Source organism: Mugil cephalus, chromosome 17 (genome assembly GCF_022458985.1).
Source record: "Mugil cephalus isolate CIBA_MC_2020 chromosome 17, CIBA_Mcephalus_1.1, whole genome shotgun sequence".
NCBI classification, from domain to species: Eukaryota; Metazoa; Chordata; class Actinopteri; order Mugiliformes; family Mugilidae; genus Mugil; species Mugil cephalus.
This window is the reverse complement of record NC_061786.1, coordinates 14,392,277-14,414,022: the sequence shown is the minus strand read 5'-3', so window position 1 is coordinate 14,414,022 and position 21,746 is coordinate 14,392,277. Positions and strand designations below refer to the sequence as shown.

The 21,746-nt window shown below is 41.8% G+C and overlaps 1 protein-coding gene across 3 annotated transcripts; it reads left to right on the top strand.

The window, feature by feature from the left end:
- The first annotated feature begins 1,797 nt into the window (after nucleotides 1–1,797).
- On the top strand, nucleotides 1,798–21,131 carry kcnk10b (potassium channel, subfamily K, member 10b). 3 transcript variants are annotated; one of them, XM_047610303.1, is made up of 7 exons: nucleotides 1,798–1,876; nucleotides 5,352–5,767; nucleotides 12,826–12,943; nucleotides 15,388–15,548; nucleotides 15,746–15,938; nucleotides 16,032–16,174; nucleotides 17,777–21,131. In XM_047610303.1, coding segments are annotated over exons 1-7 (1,671 nt in total). In that variant the 5' UTR covers nucleotides 1,798–1,875; the 3' UTR covers nucleotides 18,416–21,131. The 3 variants fall into 3 exon arrangements, with proteins under 3 accessions (XP_047466259.1, XP_047466258.1, XP_047466257.1); XM_047610302.1 differs by lacking the exon at nucleotides 1,798–1,876 and adding an exon at nucleotides 2,070–2,475; XM_047610301.1 differs by lacking the exon at nucleotides 1,798–1,876 and adding an exon at nucleotides 2,070–2,475 and having other exon boundaries at nucleotides 15,746–16,174.
- Nucleotides 21,132–21,746: the final 615 nt, after the last annotated feature.

The following is a 21,746-nucleotide window of genomic DNA, read 5'->3' as shown; positions in this document are numbered from 1 at the left end:
TGCTCTAGCCTCTCACTGCACATTAAGAGTAAGATTGCACGGAAGTAGCATAGTAATTGCACTGAATCATACACAAATGTTTTCCTAAAATATGAAGACACAAGTGATATTAAAACTTGCAAACAACCTTTGCAGGTTCATGTAATGGGGACCATCTCAAGGCTCTCTGAATGTCCTATCTCCATGTAACAAACTCAAGCGTGCTGCAGAAGAAGATGAAATACAACAGCGAGTTTATAAGGACGTATTGATGATCGTAGTATAAAGGTAATAACTGATAAATTATTGTAGTTTTGGTGAGTATGCAAGCGTAAGTGTAGACAATTGTCACTTTCTACTGGCCATTTTGATTGTAGGTAGGTCAAATCATGGTTGAAAAAAGATAGGTGCACCTAATAACATTGGCAAGTTCTTCATAGTGTTCTTTGGACATCCCATAAAGAATGCTATTGACAGCAAGCTTGAACAATACCAGGCCAAAAGGAAACCAAAGGAATTACATAGTACTGAATCATACTTTTCTACTGTTACATCTCAGAATATCTTATGTATGTAGTTGACATTAATGTTTTAGATATCAGGATATCTTCAGTTACTGGCCCACACATTGACTAAGAAGACATTCTATGGTTGCCTGTGAAGCTGTTAAAAACACAGTTGCAATTAATAATTCAATATCTGCGTCATCCCTGATCCCCAGGGGCGCCAAATCCCTACCAGATGCCCCAAACACATGCCTAACTGCAGTTCTGTAAGTAGCCTATGTTCTTTATTTCTGCAACAAAAGCTGATGGTGATGTGCCGTTATCATGAAAGCCACGACCCTCACTTACAGTAATTCGGCGGCGTGAATGTGGGCAAACAAAGCGCAGCAAATATAAGTTATGACAACAGAGTTGAGCGTGAGGGCATTCTGTCAGCATCATACTGTTAATTCCTTCATTTTCCTTGTATTGTCTGACAGACCTTTTAACCCCTTGCGTCATTTACTAACAAAGACTTGCAAGATAATTAAAAGTAGTGTGACCGGCACCATTTAAAAGCTGGAACAGTGTTGTTAGACTAAACTACTATTCAATACCTTATTTAGATGCCATAGTTTATTTTCCCCTGATGAGTGTCTCTTTAAGTATAGAAATTGGTGTAAACTGATAAATATACCATCCTCTAAAACAATGGCAGCATTAAACATCACAGCAGTTTTATTTGATTCATTGTAATGTTAATATTCAACTAGCAATGTGTAGCAAAAAGCAGTTTGGTTCTTTAAGGCAGTCATTTGCAAACGTTTTCCTCTGTCATACACTTTACTTTGCGGGTTTGGACTCACTTTAAAACACCAATATGTGCCTTTTTTTCTGTTTAGTGTCCCATGCATTGGATTCTGGTCTTTTAAGAGAATAATATTATTTATTTAAGCAAGAATCGCATGTTTACAAGTGAATTAACTACTTCTGTGAATAATACGTGAATACAATGAGGTCTTTTTTTATAGTCTAATTCGAAAACCCAGCCCTTTTGCTTAGAATCATCACAACAAAAGCGCAGCATTACTCATAAGCTGTGGTTTAATATATGCTGAGATTTCCTGAAGCTATTCAATTAGGCCTGTTTATAAATTGCGTCTTACAATGTTCAGCCTACTAATCGAATTTATTACTCTGGTTAAGTGCTCTGACAGGACTGTGGAGGTGACTTGCCTTTACATCCGAATTTCATAAATAATGCAGCGTTTACAATACATGGGAATGATGTAATGGTTAAAGTCTGCCGCTGATTTGGTGTACATCTCTGACTTGCCACCCTGCGCCATGTGCTCAGTCGCCGGTTGCAAAACGATGCGAGGATAATCCTGTTTTGAGGAAAAGATACAAGAGTGAGTATTCAAAAACGGACTACACAAATTAATGAAAATGGAGCTGATGCGAAGCTCGATGCGTAAATACAGTGGAGGCAGGTGGAGTAATGTGCTTTGGGAATTGAAGGGAGGAGAGCATCCTTCCTCGTTGTTCTTACTGCCTGTGTAAGGCGTGCGTAAAGTTGATTGGGTGGGCACTCGCCGGCTGTGATTTTGGACCGGTCCACTGGCGTGTGTGTGTGTTTGTGTGTGAGATAGGATGTGGTTTGAACCAGCGAGTGGTGCGACAGCTCAGTGAAAGGTATCACAAGTACCTCAGTCTGTCAGAGGACCACCGCGCATCCAAGCGAGGTGGAAGGGGGGAAAAAAGGAGGGGTGAAGGCAGACAATGCGGCTTGAGATGCGTTTATTCCTCCGTGCAATTTACACCCACTTCCACGAGAAGATGATGTGCCGAAGATGAGGAGAAGGGGTTTCTCGTGAATTGTCTATTTTTTCCCTCTATTTTTACAGCCTCGCTGATTAAATTCACCCGCGTTTTGGCAGAGAAACAAAAACAGAGATGAAATTTCCATTAGAAAACCCAAGAAAACAAGTTAACTGGGACCCAGAACAAGGTTGGTGATTCCTTATCTTTTACTGATCGACAACTTCAGATATTTTTTTTTTAATTTATTTATTTTTTTATAGGAGCCTACACGTTATATCTCATGGAGAAACGTGAGACACAATCGCTCCAGGCTACATGGGTGTTCACAGACTTTAACAATTTTACACAATGTCTCCGTGGTTTCTTGGCGAACCAATCCCTCTTTATTTCCTTCTGTAATGCGAAACGACATAAATCTATAAAACAAAGTGGTAGGGGTTTTATATTCTCCATCCTTCGTGAGCTCGGTTGTACAAAGCCGTGCAGCTGGAAGCGGAGATTCAATAGCGTCAAGTTCCCAGAAATAACCAGCATGGGACCAGCGGTTGTCAAAATAAAAGGCAATGCTTAAAATAATGTATATAAGAACTTTTTTGGTCATAGTTTTATAATTCCATAATTTGCCCAGGCTATATTCAGAGAAACAGATCCCTGGTTTACGACTATTTGTAAAGAGTGCATCTGTGTTTTCGAATATTTGTCTTCGCAACTAACCTAAGGAAGGATTTTATTCTGAAATATAATTTTCCTGGAAGCTTTGGTCTCGCTATGTCATTGAGGCTAACTCGTTTCGAGGTCTCAGCTGGTGAATAAAACGCCTACAACCTGCCCAATGCCACAGGGAATTACTGGGCCGAGTGCCAAACTGAGCCAACCCAAAATTTCCTTTCGTGTTTACTATAACTAGTCTTCATTAGTGGGGAAATAATGCTCCTACAGCTCCACGTAAATTGAACCTGGCACGCTGAAATGTTGACATAGCTGCCCCACCACAACTGTGCATCAGTAGTGGGATAGATGCTGCAGATGCAACACTAATTCATCATCTACATACATTTCCCCTGATTTTGTGCATAACAGACTTTAATAGACTTCTCCTTTGGGCACCTCCTTCACTTTCGTCGAACATACTGGAACTTGAGGGTAGAAGAGGGTGCAGGCTCTGGGAGAGATCCAGATACTATCAGATAAAAAGCACTGCTTTCCACTTAGCCCTTATTTAATTTGCAAAAAAATCAATGTGAAGCTGTTTCTGTGGTTTGAAAAAGGATTGTATATCAACACACAGCATACATGGCGCACAGCAACCGAAATATGCATTGAAACATCCCATCATTGCAGTTTGGATTTTGCCTGGAGGATTTAAATGAAGATTCTTGATGTATTTTCTTTACTTAAAACAATTTCTTGGTATCTGAAATAGAAATAAACGTGTAAGATACAGCCTTCTGTCCTTGCTGCCTCTGCCCTGCTCGGTTCTTTTACTCGATTTTTGTGACAAGATGAGATGAAAAGTAGTAACATCTTTTACTTATGGGCTAATTAACAGTTTATAGCTCTACTCAGTCCAAGAACCGACTAGACTGAGTACATCCCGAGAGTATTTCAACTCCTTCACCCCTGACTTTAATTTGTTTCATGCTTCTAAAAATAACAGCAACCCCCTAAAGGTATGTAAAGTAAATTTCAAAGTGGCTGTTTTGCACCTTCCTAAGCTCATGACATCACTTTGCTATTATTGATTCAGTTGTGATGCACGGATTTACTAACAAGATTCATAGCTCCTAGACCAGAGAACGATGCGCTTCCTGGACGTCCTTGACTCATCAGGGCGGGGTGTGTGTGTGTGTGTGAGTGTGTGTGTGTGTGTATCAGTCTGTGTATGTGTGTGAGTCCATTTTGCATCAGATCCCATAAGTGAGACAATCCCATTAAACAAAAGAGCGCTTCCATCTACCGCATCTACTTCTCAGTCCTACCTTCAGGGGTTGCATCCTTATAGGCGTCAGGCTCCGCCCATGACTCAGAGGCTCTCTTGGCTGAGAGAAGCGGGGGCGTCCAGGGTGAAGGCCAGAGCTTTGAAAAGCTTATCCAATGCTCTATGTATATGTACGTTAAGGGAATCTAAATTCGGCTGCCTCCTCTGTGCTGTTCGCTTCATAGTTGACCTACTGACGCGTATTCAGAAGACAAGTGGCAGTTATCCCTCAGTTGGAAAAATTGAATCATGGCTCTCTGCAGAAGGAGTAACTAAATTTCACCTACCCTAAGGTGGCGTGTATTTTACATATTGCAAATGCTTTTCTTAATGTTTCCCCTCAGTGCCTCAGTGTGATCTTCAGGCAGTCATTCTATTAATGCTTCTAATGTAGTCGTTTTAGATTTTTTTTCATGACTGATTTTTCCACTTCAGTGATTAAGGCAGGAGCTGCTGGGCCCTGGACCTTTAGGGCTCCATTTCACAGAAACCATAATGGCTTTTAAGTGTAGCACTGAGCGGATACAAAGTCTTGCTCGCTCACTCTATCACAGCTATGTGAGGTAAGAGGCAATTTTTTTCTGATGGCGTTATCGGCCTCGCGTAAGAAAACCAAACTGCCTTTGAAAGCCTCACACTGGAGGTAATAAGGCTTTCAAGGGTTTAATGATGTTATGTTTGTCCCGGCACACCGCCGTGCCCTCTTATTATTACATGTGAAATGCGAGCCATAACAAAGCTTTATTGCAATTTAACGCGCATCATTCATTTATTTAGGACTTCTCACAGATCACAGATCAAGGCAAATGACAAACACAGAGATCTGTGAACATATAAACACATCCGATTAATCTTCTTAAATATTAAGCCTCAAGTACGACGCACTCAGATGATTCTTCTTAAACTGCACGTCTTCACCTTTTTTCACATCCACTCTGTAACAGATTTTGGGATTTCAGCCAGTTGTTAACTGTTTGCCAAAATTTATTCGCCTCCAAGAAAAAGACTTGCAGTGTCTGGCCTTCCGACAGCAGTAAACAACTTACCGTACTGTATGTATTAATCCAGCCTTCTCTTTTTCCCAGTGGCGGTCCAAACCAACTTGGCCCCTCCCAAAAAGGTCCAGCCCGGCATGGTGAAGTCAAGTCTGGTCCAGGCCAGCGTGGCCACCATGCAGAACCCCATGGGCTGCGACCCAAAGGCCAACGGTCACTGCCCGCTGCCACGTCTGTCCATCTCCTCCCGCTCCGCCAGCGTCGTGGCCAGCATGGACACCAGCTGTGACGGCTCGATCGCAGCCCTGCACTCGGTCATGAAGTGGAAGACGGTGCTGGCGGTGTTCATCGTGGTTGTCCTTTACCTGGTTTGCGGGGGACTGGCGTTCAGGGCTCTGGAAGAGCCGTTCGAGAGCAACCAGAAGACCAGCATCACCCTCGAGAAGGCGTCTTTCCTGGAAAGACACCCATGTGTTACATCTGAAGAGCTGGATGGCATCATCAAGGTTAGTTTATTGAAACGGAGATGAGATGTTGGAGTTTTGGTCCAAGTGAGATGTAGTGTTTAATACGTCTGAAAACAGACTCTTTTCTTGTTTTCTTCCTCCAGCTGTTTGATGTATCGGAGCGCACTACATTTGATGCATGTGTTCATCACCAACAGATTAGTTGGCAAGAAGATAGGAAGATGAATAGATGATATTATAGATGATTGCCTCATGGGCACTGAGATAAATTGATTGATAGCAGAACAAAGTGAGAGGTTTGACCTTTATGGAAGAATTATAGATGGTGATTACTATCAGGGATAATTAAAAATTTAATTTGGGCAATTAAGCATTATTTCATTAGCTAGTCATACGATCTGAAAAAGCTTGAACTGGCTCGCTACTTCTTTCCATGTTCAAGTTGCCCTTCATACTAACAAAGTCCGCAAGTGGAGACATATCAGTCTACTGATGTGTTGCTGGAGTCTTGACCTTTTGTTATTTCTTTTCCTCCTCCACTCAGCTCGCAAGCTTTGCATTCACAAGACACTGGTCTAAAGTGACAGCAGCCTGTATAAACAGCGTTTTCATAGCAGCGACGTGTCTGCATGACATGTGTACATACGATGAGTATGAGATATCCCAACGTTTGTCATTTCCATGCATAAATGAACGATAATGAAGCTCAGAAAAGCTGGTTAAGACCTTAAAGTTGACATTGTGGTGGTTTCGTTGTTGCAGACACAGTCGCTTCAGAACAGTTATTAGGATACTATCCTACTGCTGTTTTGTTTTTTGACTATTATTATTGTTGTTGTGCTACTCTGTTTAGATGCACTTGCTGCTTAAATATGTATCCAAGTGTGTGGGTCGCATGCATCCACGCACCAAATCTAAGCTGAACAAACTTTTCCACTAGAAGAGTGTTGCATTAATAAATCTGCGGACGTGTAATCGAACCGTTATTAGGTCCCTTCCAGCAGCGTTGATGAGACAATATATTGATTACACCGGCTCTAAAGCTCCATAAGAACACACAGCGCTGCCATCTGTGTCCTGGCGTGGTTGATGACAGGTCCATCCTTGAGCCAACAGCACAATAAGAACCTCAGGGTCACCACAGAGACGCCCATAAATCTCTGTGACAATTCACATCTGTTGTGAATGCGCTGCACAGTGGTAAACACATTTTTATATTACGCAACAGTGCATAAAAGTAATCAAAGAGAAATAGGCAGTTAGGGGTCTTCTCCCTGAGAGGCTTTATCTCCATAGAAAATAAGCTGTGTCACTGTGACCTTTATATTATGTGCACCGTGGCGATTTGTGCATCGTAATTACAGGTCTGCATTGATTTTGTTGTTCAGTTCATGTGGCATCAGATTGTAATGGTAGTAAACAAGATGACTTTTTGAACTTACAATAGACAGTGACGATGGCTTCTTTGGAAAATAACCAGTTGCAGGTCAATTTTTTAAACCCTCAATAATATAAGTGCAATATAAAACTGCAGCTTTAACTACACCCACACGTTTTAAATGAGGAAACTAGTTTGCGGCCAGAGCATTTACTGGAAGAAACACTTCACTTCTCTATCAAAATCTGTTATGTTACTAATACACAAATATTTTAAAAAAAAGATCCAAGCGAATTCAGAAACTCAGCAACGGTGTTATATTATATTTGACATGAAACTCTATCCAAGTCTGCTTTAATACTATAAGCTAGAGCATCTCTATTCATTTCATTACTGGTATCTTACATACGAACCCGAGCACCTGTTACCTGTTAATCTGCTGACCAGACGCAGTCTCCCTTTGCAGTGTTAACACATTTTGCCAATACAGCTTATGAAACCTTTACGTGCACTGGACTGTATAGCAAGCAGAACTATAAAAAAAAAATGGAAGTTAACTGTGCGTTTTACAGTGTCAGTCACTTCATAACACGGAGCACTGCGATCCTTCACTCCCAAAATTATGGGTCAAGATTTAAGGTCACTACATCTTGCTGACATGTACAGATGAAAGCGGGATTGGAAAATGATTTGAGACAGCTGGCTGAGTGGAAACTTTTGATTTGTGAGGGAGTGGGACAGAGGAAGGAGGTGGACAACAAGAAGCAACATCACGCGCTCGACACTTTTTTGTATTGATTTTCAGAAAGACAGCTTAAGTACACACTGGGACAAAAACAAGAATAAAGGCAGAAATATCTAATTAGCCTAGAATAAAAAAAGGGCACTGCAAGTGTGCCATGTGAGAGAGATAATAAGAGAGAACCTTTTAGGAATAATGTGCTTTCCAAGATTTTCTTACGTAGTCCGAGAGTAATACAGACACTACTTGTGTTACCACCACAGTGAGCCCCTCTTCAGATTCTCTTCAACTCAAAATAACCCCAAAGAGAGAACCAGACAAATGGCATTTAGTGTGCTCCACTTTCCGCTAGAATGGCTCCATTTGATGTGAACAACTTCAACACTGCTCCGGTGAATACTGCCTATCTGTTTCTCTCCCTCTCCATATACACCTCGGTTCTTTGACAGAGAGACGAAGGATCTTTTATTTTCTCCACCTTCTCAATGCTCAGCCCTGGTGCCACAAAGGCCCTGTCATCAGTTTGTAAAAAAAAAAAAAAATCAATGCCAATATTTCTTTAAGGAGAAGTGTGGAAATTAAAACCTTTAGTGTGGTGCCAGGGGTCCGGAGGGAATCAATTATTCATGGCACGGGCCAGTAGTCACAAACCTCTTGCTGCTCGAAGCAGCAGAGGCAGCGGCAAAATCAGAGATGAGAGCGTCTCCTGGACAAACAGTGAGATTCACGTACATTGAATTACATATAACGGCTTGTCTTAAGACTTGAAAGATCAAAAGCCAAGGAGCTGGGAGGTGCTGAAAAGCTAAGGAACGTATTTAGAATAAATCTGACAAAATGAAATATATATTGAGGGAAACGTTTGTGGTTGTCATATTTACATTCTGTATATGTACAGAATAAAAAGCGAGATATAATCGCTTTATTATGACCTTTAGAGGTGATAAAGGTGCTAACCGATTTCCCCTGGTTTCCAGAATGTATGCTAAGCTCAGGGACGACTGGTATAAATGGGCTAACAGGCCTAAGTCCTCCCAAGCTAACACAAAAAAAGAGAAGAAATTTATTTTTTTAAGTAACTTAAAACAGATTATTTTAAGTTGTGGTGATACCAAGTGCAGCAACAGCACCCAAAAATCTCCTGGAGGAGATACGGCCTGGACCCAAAAAGCAACTGTGAGTTTGAAACGAGTGGTGTGTTAGCTTTCATTTGGTTGCCATACATTTAGTAAGGAAGAATTATAAGCTAAACCTGCATAATATACATAAAAAGTGTAGTGTACCTGTAATTGATGTAACCGTGTGTATTTGATGTTTTTTTGCTGCTGCTGTGTTAACTATTTAATCGGTATTATGCAATTGTTAGCTAACCCACCAAATTTCACCACCAGCCGCCACTGGCTAAGCTACTAAGCTATGCTAATGTGATTTGGTAGCAGTTCAATATTTACTGTACATTTACTGTATATATATATATATGACAGTGGTATCTTCCCAGCTAGGTCCCACACAGAAACTGAGCATTCCCCCCAAAATTACTTATTCTACTTCGACTTGTGATATGCCATGTGCAAAAATAACGACCATCAAGCCACGCGCGAATCTCACCCTTTCAAATAACACTTTTTTTTTTTTTTTTTACTTCTGCTGTCTGAAAAGGCCTTCGGGACACGCTGCTCCATGAAAGAGTCTGTCTGGTCCTCTAACAGGTTCCGTTGTTGCCCTGTTCCTGCGGTGTCAAGCCTGTCACTCAGCCGAGGATCCTCTGTGGGGACACAGCGGTGGTGACTCACTGTTGTCAAACTGTTGAGCGGAGGAGTTGACAGAAAAATGGCAGCCTCGAGAAGCGCGCGTGCTTGCGTGAGACTGCAGGAGACGTTATATTAGGACGGCGAGCTCTCACTTCACAGCGTGCGGCGACTTGATTTGTGCGAGTTTCGCGTCCGCGCGCGTCTGCTGATCCCTTCGTGTCCGCGCGAATATCTGTGTTGACCGCACACCCACTGTGCGCCCACAAAGACAGCAGACCTAACCATCTTCCCCGTGGCTGATTTAATGACTCACACCGTGGCACAATGTGAAGCCATGCTGTTATTGACACCAGTCAAGCCTCTGTTATCGATGACTCACTTATCAACAAATGAGGGTATTGACTGAGCTACCTGCAGTCAGGTTACGTCAGGACATTCAACTAACATGTAGTTATTTTTTCATAGCACAAATGACGCGTTTTTCTTTAATTAATGCAAGCAAACATCAGTTTGTATATGTTTGAGAACCGCTATGAAGAGAATGTGCTGATTTATCTGTATGCCACACTGACTCAGCTCCTCAGGTGTGTGAAAAAGACTTTCAGGTGTCATTTTGCTAGTGTGAAAAACATGTTCCACGTCAATAAACAGCCTCTTATCCGCCACAGATCCACAAACTTTAAGGCTTCAAGGTGACCAGGGTGAAGCTGTACAGTTGATATACTGTTAGAGTGAGCTGCAGAGAACGGCGTTTGGCACAATATCACGGTTAGAGTGAGCGCAGGAGAGAGTTCTAGGCACCACGCTGGCTGGATCGCTGCTGTCACCTGCTGTGGGGGCAGAGACGCGCACTGAGAGGAGAAAAAATCTGCAGCGAGCGTGTTCGCACTCTAATGATCCTGCGGTGGAGAATGTGAAAACGCATTAAGAGCCCGTCACGAGCGCTTGGTGGTGATCTGCAGGAATGTCTGTGGTGAAGTGAAAACAGAGGAGATTATGACGCGTGAAACAAAAACACCATTTGTCCCGCTATTCAACATGCCGCAGCACCAAGTCACGATCCTCGTAGCCTTGAAATGCATGTAAAGGGATTTTTTTTCCACTTTTCAGTTGGAGCATGAACTTGGCCGTGAAAAGGCACGGGCCAAAAATAGATCTCCTCATAAAGCATTCAGATACATTATGCAGCTATTTATAGGTCTCCCGTGACTGTGGAATTAGGTTATTTGGGGTTTATTATATAATTAGCAGTTTTTCCCCTAGAAAGTAGCTGCGTCTGCTAAAACCTATGAAGTGGTATTATGGTAACTGGCTATTTTTAGACTAGAATCTATCTCATTAGGGCCGAAGTAAGCACATGCAAGATTATGAGTAGGCATGTGCACCGTTGTGTTTATAAATGGCCTTTCCACTTTGAAATGTATGTCACGAGACTTGATGCATATTTTATGATATGTACGCTTATCTCACTGAGAGCTTTCGGCGGAGGTTGCACTGCAGGCACTTAGGCTATTTCTTACCATACATTCCTCATAGTGAACTTCACTTCAGCAGAAACAACGTCTGTCTGGGCATGAAGTTACACCCTGCCAATTTGGATGAGAAAATAAATGCTTTTCTCACGAAATGCCGGGAGAAATTAGAGAGAACACCAGATAGCACACTCACTATTCATGGCTGCATAATGGGGCACAGGAGGCGATAAGCGAGAACAACGACGCGGTAAACGTTTCCCTGACACTAAACTAAGCAAGGACAAGCTGAGGGACCGAAGAAAGAAAGCTGGAGATGAGAGAGAAAAAGTATTCAAGCATTAAGTGAAAAGTCTAGGTGGATTTAGTCTGCATCAAAACTGTAATAACTTGCAAGTTGGGTAGCAAGTGAAGGAACAGACCCTTAGCACATTTATATGCACATCTGCTTGCAGTTGCAGTGTACCACCTGTAAACAGGAATAGGAAGAAAAAAAAAGCCATTATGGCATTCACATATCGGCTGGATTGGCTGAACACTGTAGAATGCTTTATGCATTTTTTTTTCTTTCGGATAGGAGCTACGCAGACGGACAGATACACCCATAGATTAGCTAAAAACATGACTCATTTTATCTCTTGCCACTGGGTGCTATAGATAGATTTTTTCCCAATATACAAAAAACAAAACAGAACACAGAAACACAAATCGAAAAAACAGGAAAGAACCAAGACAGGATAAACATAGCAGACTGTTCGACAGAGAACAAAGGGAACGGCCGGGCTATACGGTATATACACTATATACAGTATATATACCTGGGCAGAAGGGTGATGAGGCACAGGTGAAATGAATGAGGCCGGCGCATACAAGGACGAACCAACGTAACAAATGTATCAAATGGGGAAAAACACAAGAATTAACACAAGACAAGAAACACCAAGAAGACCTTTACAAATCTAAATTACAGGAAACATAAAGAACATAAAGAAAACCGAACAGCGTCACAGGAAATACTCAGAACTCACAACCATGACAACAAATTGTCCCAAGACACTTTACAAAAATACCCCCAGATAAACTACAAAGGTGACAGTTGAAACTAGCAAATGTGTTTAAAATGTTTAACAGTACAACATCAAACTGATGTTCACAGTAATGCTGATTTTGTTCAATTACAATTTGCTTTGGTCAATACCATTTTACCTAACAGTAACACGATATGATAAAACTCATCCGAGGCACAATAACGCTGGACTGATTTCATTAATTGTGATTCAATCCACAAAGCTTCCTGCCTGGGTTTTTACAGCATTGTAACATGCGAAGGAATAATTTAATTCCCTCATCTAACTTACAATCCCATCCCCCATTTTCAGCACCTTCTCCTCTTTCATTCCCCTTTCTTCGCCATCGTGAAGCGAGCGTCTCGGTTGATGTTTAAGATAGTCACGCTTGATCCACTCCAAGAGTGTTGCACAATCCGCGGCAGGTGTCGCGCATGAATGCGCAAGACACATAACAGGCACTTATACGCAGAAAGATTGATAGGGTTAATATACTCTCCGTGTTCACTGTACGCACATGAGGTGACGTGCAGTCATGACCCTGAATTCCTCTTATTGTAAGACTTCAATGGCCAAATGGAAGCCAGGTGCCATTAAGGTTCCAGGTGCTCACTTTCAATCTAGACACCAAGCTGACTAGCTTACATTCAAGACTTTAAATCATTCTGATTTTGTTGTTCTTCCCAGCACGCCATAGATGCTGTGAATGCAGGAGTGAGGCCTTACGGAAACACGTCGTACAATTCCAGTTACTGGGACCTGGGCAGTGCCTTCTTCTTCGCTGGAACTGTCATCACAACCATAGGTGAAACTAATGCTCTAACACAAGTTAAATATGTTTTAATTTTTTTTTTTTTAAGAGGAACAGTGACACATTTGGTCCTACTTTTCTCATTTTCTGTTTGGTCAATCAGGGCAAAACACCAAAACACATGCACACCATATTAAATGTAACAAGTGTTGCCTCGTAAATATTCAGCGAGGATTTTACCATGAAGGTTGGATAGAAGAAAAAGAAGAGAATAGTCTTTTGACCCCGCTCAACAAGTATGAAAGAAAGGGACATTATGAAATAAGTAAGAATATTGTGTGTGTAATAAATATATTATAAATCTATCAAATACATACATGAACCAACAATCTGTGCATTTATTGAACTCTGCCAAAAACTGTGTTGGATGTGATTACAGACAATTTAATTAACAACATGGAAATAAAAATAATGGCTGTTTTGCCCCCGTGTTGTTAGGATCTCTGGGTCACCAGAGGCAGCAACAGCTCAACCAACAATTCAACATAAGGATGGAATTAAAAGGGGTAAAAACGGGTCGACGGTATGGGATGAAAAAAACATAAAGGGGGCTGGATGTGTAGGCGGATGATGGTAGAGGAACCCAGTGATGGATACTCAGGGTGGGGGCATGTCTCAGGAAGTTTTGGATCCTTGTCCCCTGGTTCCTGTAATGAAAGGTGACAGAGGAAAAAAAAAGAAAAAAGAGGGACTGATTGAGAACTGAATCCAGTCAAAATGATGTAACGAATATAGACTTTTATCGCAACACTTCAAACTTAAATTACCAGCTTTTCAAAACCTGTGAGAGGAAGAGAGATTTCATGCCAAAATAAACCATAATTACTATAAAACTAGGCCACTACCTACGGTAAGAAAGCAGCCAAAGAAAAGACTGACTCATTTCTCGAACAAAAAGGCTTAAATAAATAAAAATAGCGGGGGTGGCACCAACCTACTACCCTAGTGCTTTTAGACAACACAGATCCGTCTGTTAAAGGTCCACAACCTCTCACCACATGTTTGTAAGTAAACAGGAGATGCACAAAACCCAGCGGTGAGGCCGACAAAAACGATGCCGCTGGTCTGAAGGTCATGAGAAAGAGACTCTCCAGGATGGCTGCTGCTTTTGTGGTGGCCCCTGAACAGAGACTGGCCAGCTTTTTTCCAATTAACAGCCCAGTTTGAGGCCAAATCCATAAACCGTTGCCTTAGGACAACAAAGGAGGGAAGAGACAGAGCACTGAAAAGAAACAATAGTGCACCTGTACGCAACAATGACAGCAATACAGTAATGGAATTAAATTTTTTTTTTTTTTTTTTGACTCAAACTCAATGAGATTGCTCCTAAATTTAGCAGACCATTGGTCTGAGTGCACAAATGGAACTAATTCTCTATGAAAGATCAATAATTCTTCTTCTTCTTGCATGTGCCTATGCCTATTAATGGATATTATTATAATGTTCACTGATTTGCATATCAACTGTTTGTTTGCAGAGTTTGCCACTCTCCTGGTCACTCCTGAAAAAAAAATAAAAAAAGATTTTTTAGTCTGAGTCAGGATTTTACCTGTCTATAAAAAAAAGAATTTACAATAGCATTTTGTGCCCCCAACAGTATGTTAAAAATACTGAAATTAAACCACTCTGTCTCATTATTGCCCTCAGGTGAGTTTTACGGACCAATTTGTCCTCCATAAAGTACTGTGAAATTATGCAAAGCCCAGTCGGTGCAGGATTAAGTCTGCATTCTTTTGAAAGCTTGTTTTTTTTCACAACACAAAAAAAAAAGTTAGATTTTGATGACTTTGATTAGATGAAACTAATAGACATAGTTCCATTTAGAAGGCATGACTGCAGCATCAAATCTGACGCATTAAGGTTTCTATTCACTATATTAACGGCATGTACCGTTATGTGAGTGACTTTAACATCACAATCTCCCTGACCTGTTTTTATGCCTCAGTCCAGAGATTTAATTAACTGTGGCATTTGTTGCTACCCAGAGTCTTTCATTGAATTCATTTACTTCACTGCGCAGAAACTCAGAATTGGTCAATAGAAATCTCTTCGTGGAACTCTCATATTGGCAGCAGCAGGTTGAAAAGGGAAGAATTGGGTAAAATATACAATGCGCTGTGTTTCCTGCCTCCCTGGCTTCTTTCTTACCTCATCATATCATTGTATGTCACCACAGGTTCATTATTAATGCAATTTTCCTTTAGGCACAACCGGATTACTGTCTCTGTGGGAGCCTATTTACCGCCGACCCGTGCTACAGGAACTGAGAGGCATTACACAAGAGATTCAATTGATTATGTTGCATAAGAAAGTCCTGATTGTCTTCTGCTTGTCGTCATACTCGCCACCTCTTCTTTGTCCCGCTTTGCATGCGTGGTCCTCGTCTATTCTTTACTGATATTTTTCTATTCTTTGTCGTGCTTCCAATGTTTCAACAGGTTATGGAAACATAGCCCCGAGCACGGAAGGCGGGAAAATCTTTTGCATCCTTTATGCCATATTTGGCATCCCTCTCTTTGGCTTTTTGTTGGCCGGGATCGGAGACCAGCTGGGGACCATCTTTGTGAAAAGCATCTTGAGAGTGGAGAGGATATTCAGGGTGCGTGTTTCTTTGTTTTTGTTGACTGTTATACCGCCTTTGAGGTTTTAGTAATCGCACATGTGTAAAAAAGCTTCAAAGGTGAACACTAGTTCTATATTTTTCACTTAACTATGTTCCCTTTGTTTGTCACCCTTGGAGGATTGTTTTTAATCGCTTGCATTAGTCCTAACAGCCTCTCCTCTTTGGATTCCCAGCAAAAACACAGACAGATAAGTCAGACGAAGATAAGAGTGACGTCCGCCCTCCTGTTCATCCTGGCTGGCTGCATCGTCTTCGTCACCATCCCTGCTGTCATCTTCAAACACATCGAGGGCTGGACCACTCTGGAGGCCATCTACTTTGTTGTGATCACTCTCACCACGGTGGGGATAGGAGACTACGTGGCAGGTAAGAGCTCTGCAACAGACGGCTGTTCTGAAACAATCAGCTGCTGTTTGGAACCACCGCCGCTTATTTCTCGTCACCCCCTTCCCCCTCCAGGTGGAAACCGTATGATTGACTACATGAAGTGGTACAAGCCTCTGGTGTGGTTCTGGATTCTGGTGGGTTTGGCGTACTTCGCGGCCGTCCTCAGCATGATTGGAGACTGGCTTCGGGTGCTGTCTAAAAAGACCAAGGAGGAGGTGGGGCTTATTTGATTATACTGGTCAGTACTATATTAGAAGAGTAGAAAATGAAAAAGTAACTCAGCTAACACTTCCTCTGTCCCTTCTGTCTTTTCTCATACCTTTAAATTAAATGATGCTTTGACATTGTCTTTGTGACAGCGTGCAATTGCTGTGAGATGTTCAAGATGTAGCTGTTTTTTATCAGTCACTTACTGATTTTATCATGTAGAAAAAACAAATATTTGGGCTAAATCTGCCCTTTTATTTACATTTTTACTAACAAAAACCAAGCCTTAACTGACGCAAATAAGTTTATTGGCAAACATGGATAGAGGGTTGAAGGTTATGGGATGAAAAATGAAAACAAGTCGAGGGGATGGGATGAAAATGGCTTGAAGGGAAGACGTAAAGGGGTCAGATTGTGTAGGCAGATGATGGACTGATTCTCAGAGTCGGGGCACATCTCAGGAAGCTTTGTCCCCTGGTTCGTGTAATGAAAGGTGGATGAAGAAAACAAGAAAAGAGAGGGATGGGAATGGCACTGGTTGACAGAGAGTGAGGGTTAGGACACACTTTTATTGGTAAGTGTGGAAAATACAAAGATATCAGGTTTGACCTAGTTTATGAACTTCAGTTATAATAAGTTGTATAGTGGTGGAAAAAAGTGCATTTGTAAAATATTGCATTAAGAAACACAAAAAATGCCAAATAAATCCTAAAACAGCCATTACAAACTTAAAAATGGATTTGTTCTATAAAAATACATAAGAAATTTGAGCATTTTGCTTCCAATGATCCACTATTGAAGGCCATGCTTTTTATTAAAAGACACATTTTTTTGTTGCTGTGCTTTGTGTCTATATAAAGTCAGTACATTTGAAAGTTCTTCAGAGGCAAAAATGGCTAAAACAAGGAACCGAACGCAGGAAACACACCTTAAGATAGAGATTCTCAGCCAGGAAGGGTACAGCTGCCGCCAGATTGCCAGGAAGTGCAGACGCAGTCCTTCAGCAGTTGGATCCACTCTGCAGAAACACAGACGAACCAACAGCTTGGAAGACAAACCAAGATCTGGGCGTCCAAGGGTTTCTTCAGCAAGAAATGATCCGCATGTTCAGAGAAAACCACAGATTGACATCACAGGTGGCCAAACCAAACTGGTGTTCAGTATTCCACCTGCACTATACGTGGTTGACTTTTAGATCATGGTTTAAGGTCCTACAAGGCTGTCAAGAAGCCTCTGATCAATGAGAGACAGAGGTTAGCCCGGCGTCAATGGGCCCAAGCACACAAGAACTGGACAGTCAGGAACTGGAAGAAGGTTTTTTGTGTTAGATGAGTTTCTAGTTTCTAGCTCCTGCTAATGTGAGGGTAAGCAGAAGGCCAGGTGAAGCATTATCTCCAGCATGTACAGTACCTACTGTCAAAAATGGTGGCGGCGGTATGGTTTGGTTTGATATATTTCATGATAATATTTGAGATTGTGTAAAATTTTAAAGGTGTCCAAAATCTTTTTTTCCACCACTATAACTTAACTATAAACTGTTGGCAACAGATCACCATTTTAAAAGACAGTTTCTAGTAATTTCCCTCATCCTTATTGCCCTGTTGTCACAGGTCGGGGAGATTAAAGCTCATGCAGCTGAATGGAAGGCAAACGTACGAGCGGAGTTCCGCGAGACGCGACGACGTCTGAGCGTGGAGATCCACGACAAGCTCCAGAGGGCCGCCACCATCCGCAGCATGGAGCGCCGTCAGCTGGGCCTGGAACAGCGTGCTCACTCCCTCGACATGCTGTCCCCGGAGAAGCGGGCCATGTTCGCCAGTCTGGATGCCGGCCGTTTCAAGACTTCCTCCCAGGAAAGCATTGACACCAAACTGAACAACCTGAGGCTGAAGGGCGCCTGCTATGACCATCAGGGCAGTGAGCAGACACAACAGACAGCCTCTTCCTCGGAGGAGAACCTCTTCAACCTGCGCTTCGGGTCCCTCACCAAGCTGGGCAGGCGCAACAAGAACCGCGATGTGCGGAGGAACATTGAAGATGCTCGTCGAGCGAGTGTAGTCATGAACACTAGCAACCCCATGCTTGGGGAGGAGAGGAAAGAGGAAGAGGAAGACGGGGAGCCAGACGAGGAGAACGGAGAGAAGAAAGAGGGAAACACCAGTCTGACGAACCTGTCACAGTACGTGATGGAGCGTAGCAAGTTGAATGGGTTCATACCAGCACAGGCCAAAGAGAGCGAGAATGATTAAGTGTGGAACTGAACAACATTTCAGCCATATACAAGTAGTGTAGAGACTGAGAGAGTGAAAGGTACTGAGTCCCAGTGAGAGTGCACGGTCCTTTAGGATGTCAAGAAATGTGCCTTTCTGTTTCCTATGCTTTGAATCGAACTGCTCCCAGGAAATTCAGTCATCGTGCCATAGCCATGGGAAGACAACGTGTTGCCAAAAAAAGAATATATGGAAGAGGCTGTAGTTTACAATACCTCAAGACGGATGTTGCTGTAAAATGGGCTAATTAAAAGCTTTCTTTCCCAAAGGAGCTGCCCTGCTCAGCTCTGCTGTCTTTCAGCCCTCGGGCTCTTTCGAGTCTCTTGGGCACTGACCATCTGCTCATGCTATGTCTTATTTATTTTTTAACAACGTGGGCGGGACCGCTAGAGAGCCAGATTCATGTCATTCATCTTCAGAAACATTATCGACCGTCCATTCGTCATCTCATGCTGTGGCGACTATTTTTAGCCTGCTTGCAGAAAGGACCGTAACATTAAATGAACAGAGGGCGGGAGGTTGTTTTTGCCGGATCAATCAACAGTATTTATCCAGATGACATGTCCAACTATTCCTACATTGTATGTGGCTTTGAAAATGTAGCCTGAAGATTAAAAAAATCTATGACATACTAAGAGCTTTTGAAAAAACAAAATATTTACAGTGCATGGTTATTAAAACACAACCATAGCAGTAAATTGACATAAACTAAAGCTTGGATTTACAGCTGTAATAACGTGTCTTTTTGTTTGAACAGAATGAGATGTATTTTTGTCCCACAATGTACAGTAGAAGAGATGCATTTAAAAAAAAAAAGCTTGCCACCATTTTCTTAATACATACAATACAGGCGTATAGATTGTCAGCAGTGATGAACACAACACGACATTCACACCATCACAAATGTGCTGCAATTGCTTAAATGAATTTTCAAAAAAATGAATGTGACACTGTTGATTTTGTATTCACCAAGCATGTTTGGATATATATTTACTCCCTTTTCTATGAGTCAAGCACCTCAGTTGTATTTTCCGTTGAACTGTAAAAAATATGAACTAAATAAGTTCTTTTTTTGTATTTCATTTTTTAAAAAACACAGTCAAACATAGTTGTTATATAAAAAAAAATCATATTGTGCTTTCTTGTAGCTAATACAGGTTTATTCATGGGCCATTTGCCACTTTATTTGCATTTCAATAACAGGTTTTTTTTTTTTTATTTCCCAGAATTAATAAATGTGTCACTGGCGTGCTTTGCATGCATTTCTCAAAGTGAATAAGGGCGCTTCCACCTTTGCAATTCAGGCAAAAATGTGATTTAACCATGGTTTGTTTATGATGTTCACAGGGCAATTTTCTGACACGCTCTTAACGTCGAAGGCTTGGAAACAATTTGTGATCAGTCAGAATTTTGCAGAAAAAAAGTGAATTTCAGGAAAACGATTTCAACTGAAAATGCAGTTGTGGGCACTGGCATCTGTTACTATTCTATGGTCGCATGTTCAGTTTTATTGATCATCTACGGAAGAGTATTAGGGCCACCCCCTTTTTTTTTCATTTGAGAAAAAAGTCTAGATACATTGTGTCAGGTTCAGCAACCTAAAACATTCATAAACATTGCACAAAGAAGAGAAAGACAAGAGTCAACTTTTTACTCGCGAGGAGAACGGACAGAGATACGTTCAGTTACAATCTCCTACCGCTCTGAAGCGCACCTTGCCGTACCCTCTTTCTTTATTTCCTTAGGGAGGTCCCTGGTTACAATAAGAGTTACAGCTCTAATGGGGAGGGGAATACATAGCTGTAACTCTTCACATTATCTTGGTACGTGTTTAATCACTTTGGCCTTGTCCTCAGGACTGTGTGCTCTGTCTTCTGTCTCATTGGTGTGGGGAGACGCACATGTCACCGCTGGGTCCGGGATGAAACCGCGTCTCTCCACTTCTCATTCCTGCAAAACAACTCTATAGACATACACTGTTGCACATTGGCCTACCTGGAGATTAATAGATACATAAACAGTCAGAGTAAATATGGGAGATTAATAGATACGTAAACACTCAGAGTAAATATGGGATAACTTGTGTATAATAATTCCAACATTGTCATAAAGTAGACCTCTAATATCTCTAAGGCTCAGGAGCGTTGTCCCGTAGAGTCCTGAAGCCAGCTGTACTCATGGCGAACATGAGGTCTTTGGCAGGATGGATAAACTGTGTGCGTTTGTTGGGACCCACAGGGAGTGCACCATGAGCAGCGTTTGTGTTTGACCTGGCTGTATGCGACTTCCTGGTGACTTCGGGACTCCATGGGCAGATACAGTACCGCATGTGTGCGGTACTGCTGGTTTGAATGTCTACTTTATGACAAGGCATTTTGACTTTTTTCTCAAAATTTTGACTTTTTTCCTCAAAAATTTGACTTTTTCCTCAAAATTTCCACTTTTTTTTCTCAGAGTGCATGATGGGAACAAAAACAACCTGTTTTTTTTCCCCCATGGGTGGCCACAATACTCTTCCGTAAGCATATAGCCTACAAGGCTAAAATAACATTTTAATGTAAATGATCATAAGATGCTGTGCTGCTGACAGACACCTCGAGAGGAGAAGACACGCTCTGGAGGCATAAAATGACCTGTTGACCCAAGAGTCTCTCTTCCACTGCTTTGTTTATGTCATTAAAAGCTACGTCGTGTCGGTCCGTGGGTAGCGTATGTTCTCACTGCAGTCAAATTGCTCCAGGGAACAACTGCAAGCAGGCTGACACCACCGTCTCCGTAAGTCAGAGAGAGTTACGGAGACTGGACAGAGAGGGAACCGCTCCCTGTTTTGGATCAGCGACGTAGAAGTGAAAGCACCCTGACAGATTCGTTTAATGGTGCCCTGCTGATCCGATAGCTGCATCAACATTCCCGTGACCACGACCTGTGACGCGCTGTGTGCAATTTATTTTATGGAACAGTCACATTAAATGTAGTGAGTGCCTTTTCCCAGGTAATAAACATGACTAAAGCGACATCAAGGCTTGCAGTGGTTATACTAACAACAGCAGTAGCATATTAATGTTCACTACTGGTTTAACTGAAGAGTATATTGTAAGGGCTTTGTTCATCAAAGAGCATGTATATAAGATTAAGATCAAGATTCACAACAGACAATACAACCTGACCTAGTAAGGCAACTATGGCCTTTATTAATAAAAACAAATAACAAGTTAGTTTTTATTTTAAATTAATACACTTTCTTTTCAGGCTTTACGCTTCGTTCTTGCATCCTCCTCCCTTCTTCTTCTTCTTCTCATCAGTCTTTCCC

What these genes read in the sequence shown, in the direction of transcription:
- kcnk10b (XM_047610301.1), top strand. Translation starts at nt 2,421, where the DNA reads ATGAAATTTCCATTAGAAAACCCAAGAAAACAAGTTAACTGGGACCCA. An exon ending in TAACTGGGACCCAGAACAAG is followed by an intron (nt 2,476 to 5,351) that starts GTTGGTGATTCC and finishes TCTTTTTCCCAG; the next exon opens with TGGCGGTCCAAACCAACTTG. An exon ending in GAGTGGAGAGGATATTCAGG is followed by an intron (nt 15,549 to 15,745) that starts GTGCGTGTTTCT and finishes TTGGATTCCCAG; the next exon opens with CAAAAACACAGACAGATAAG.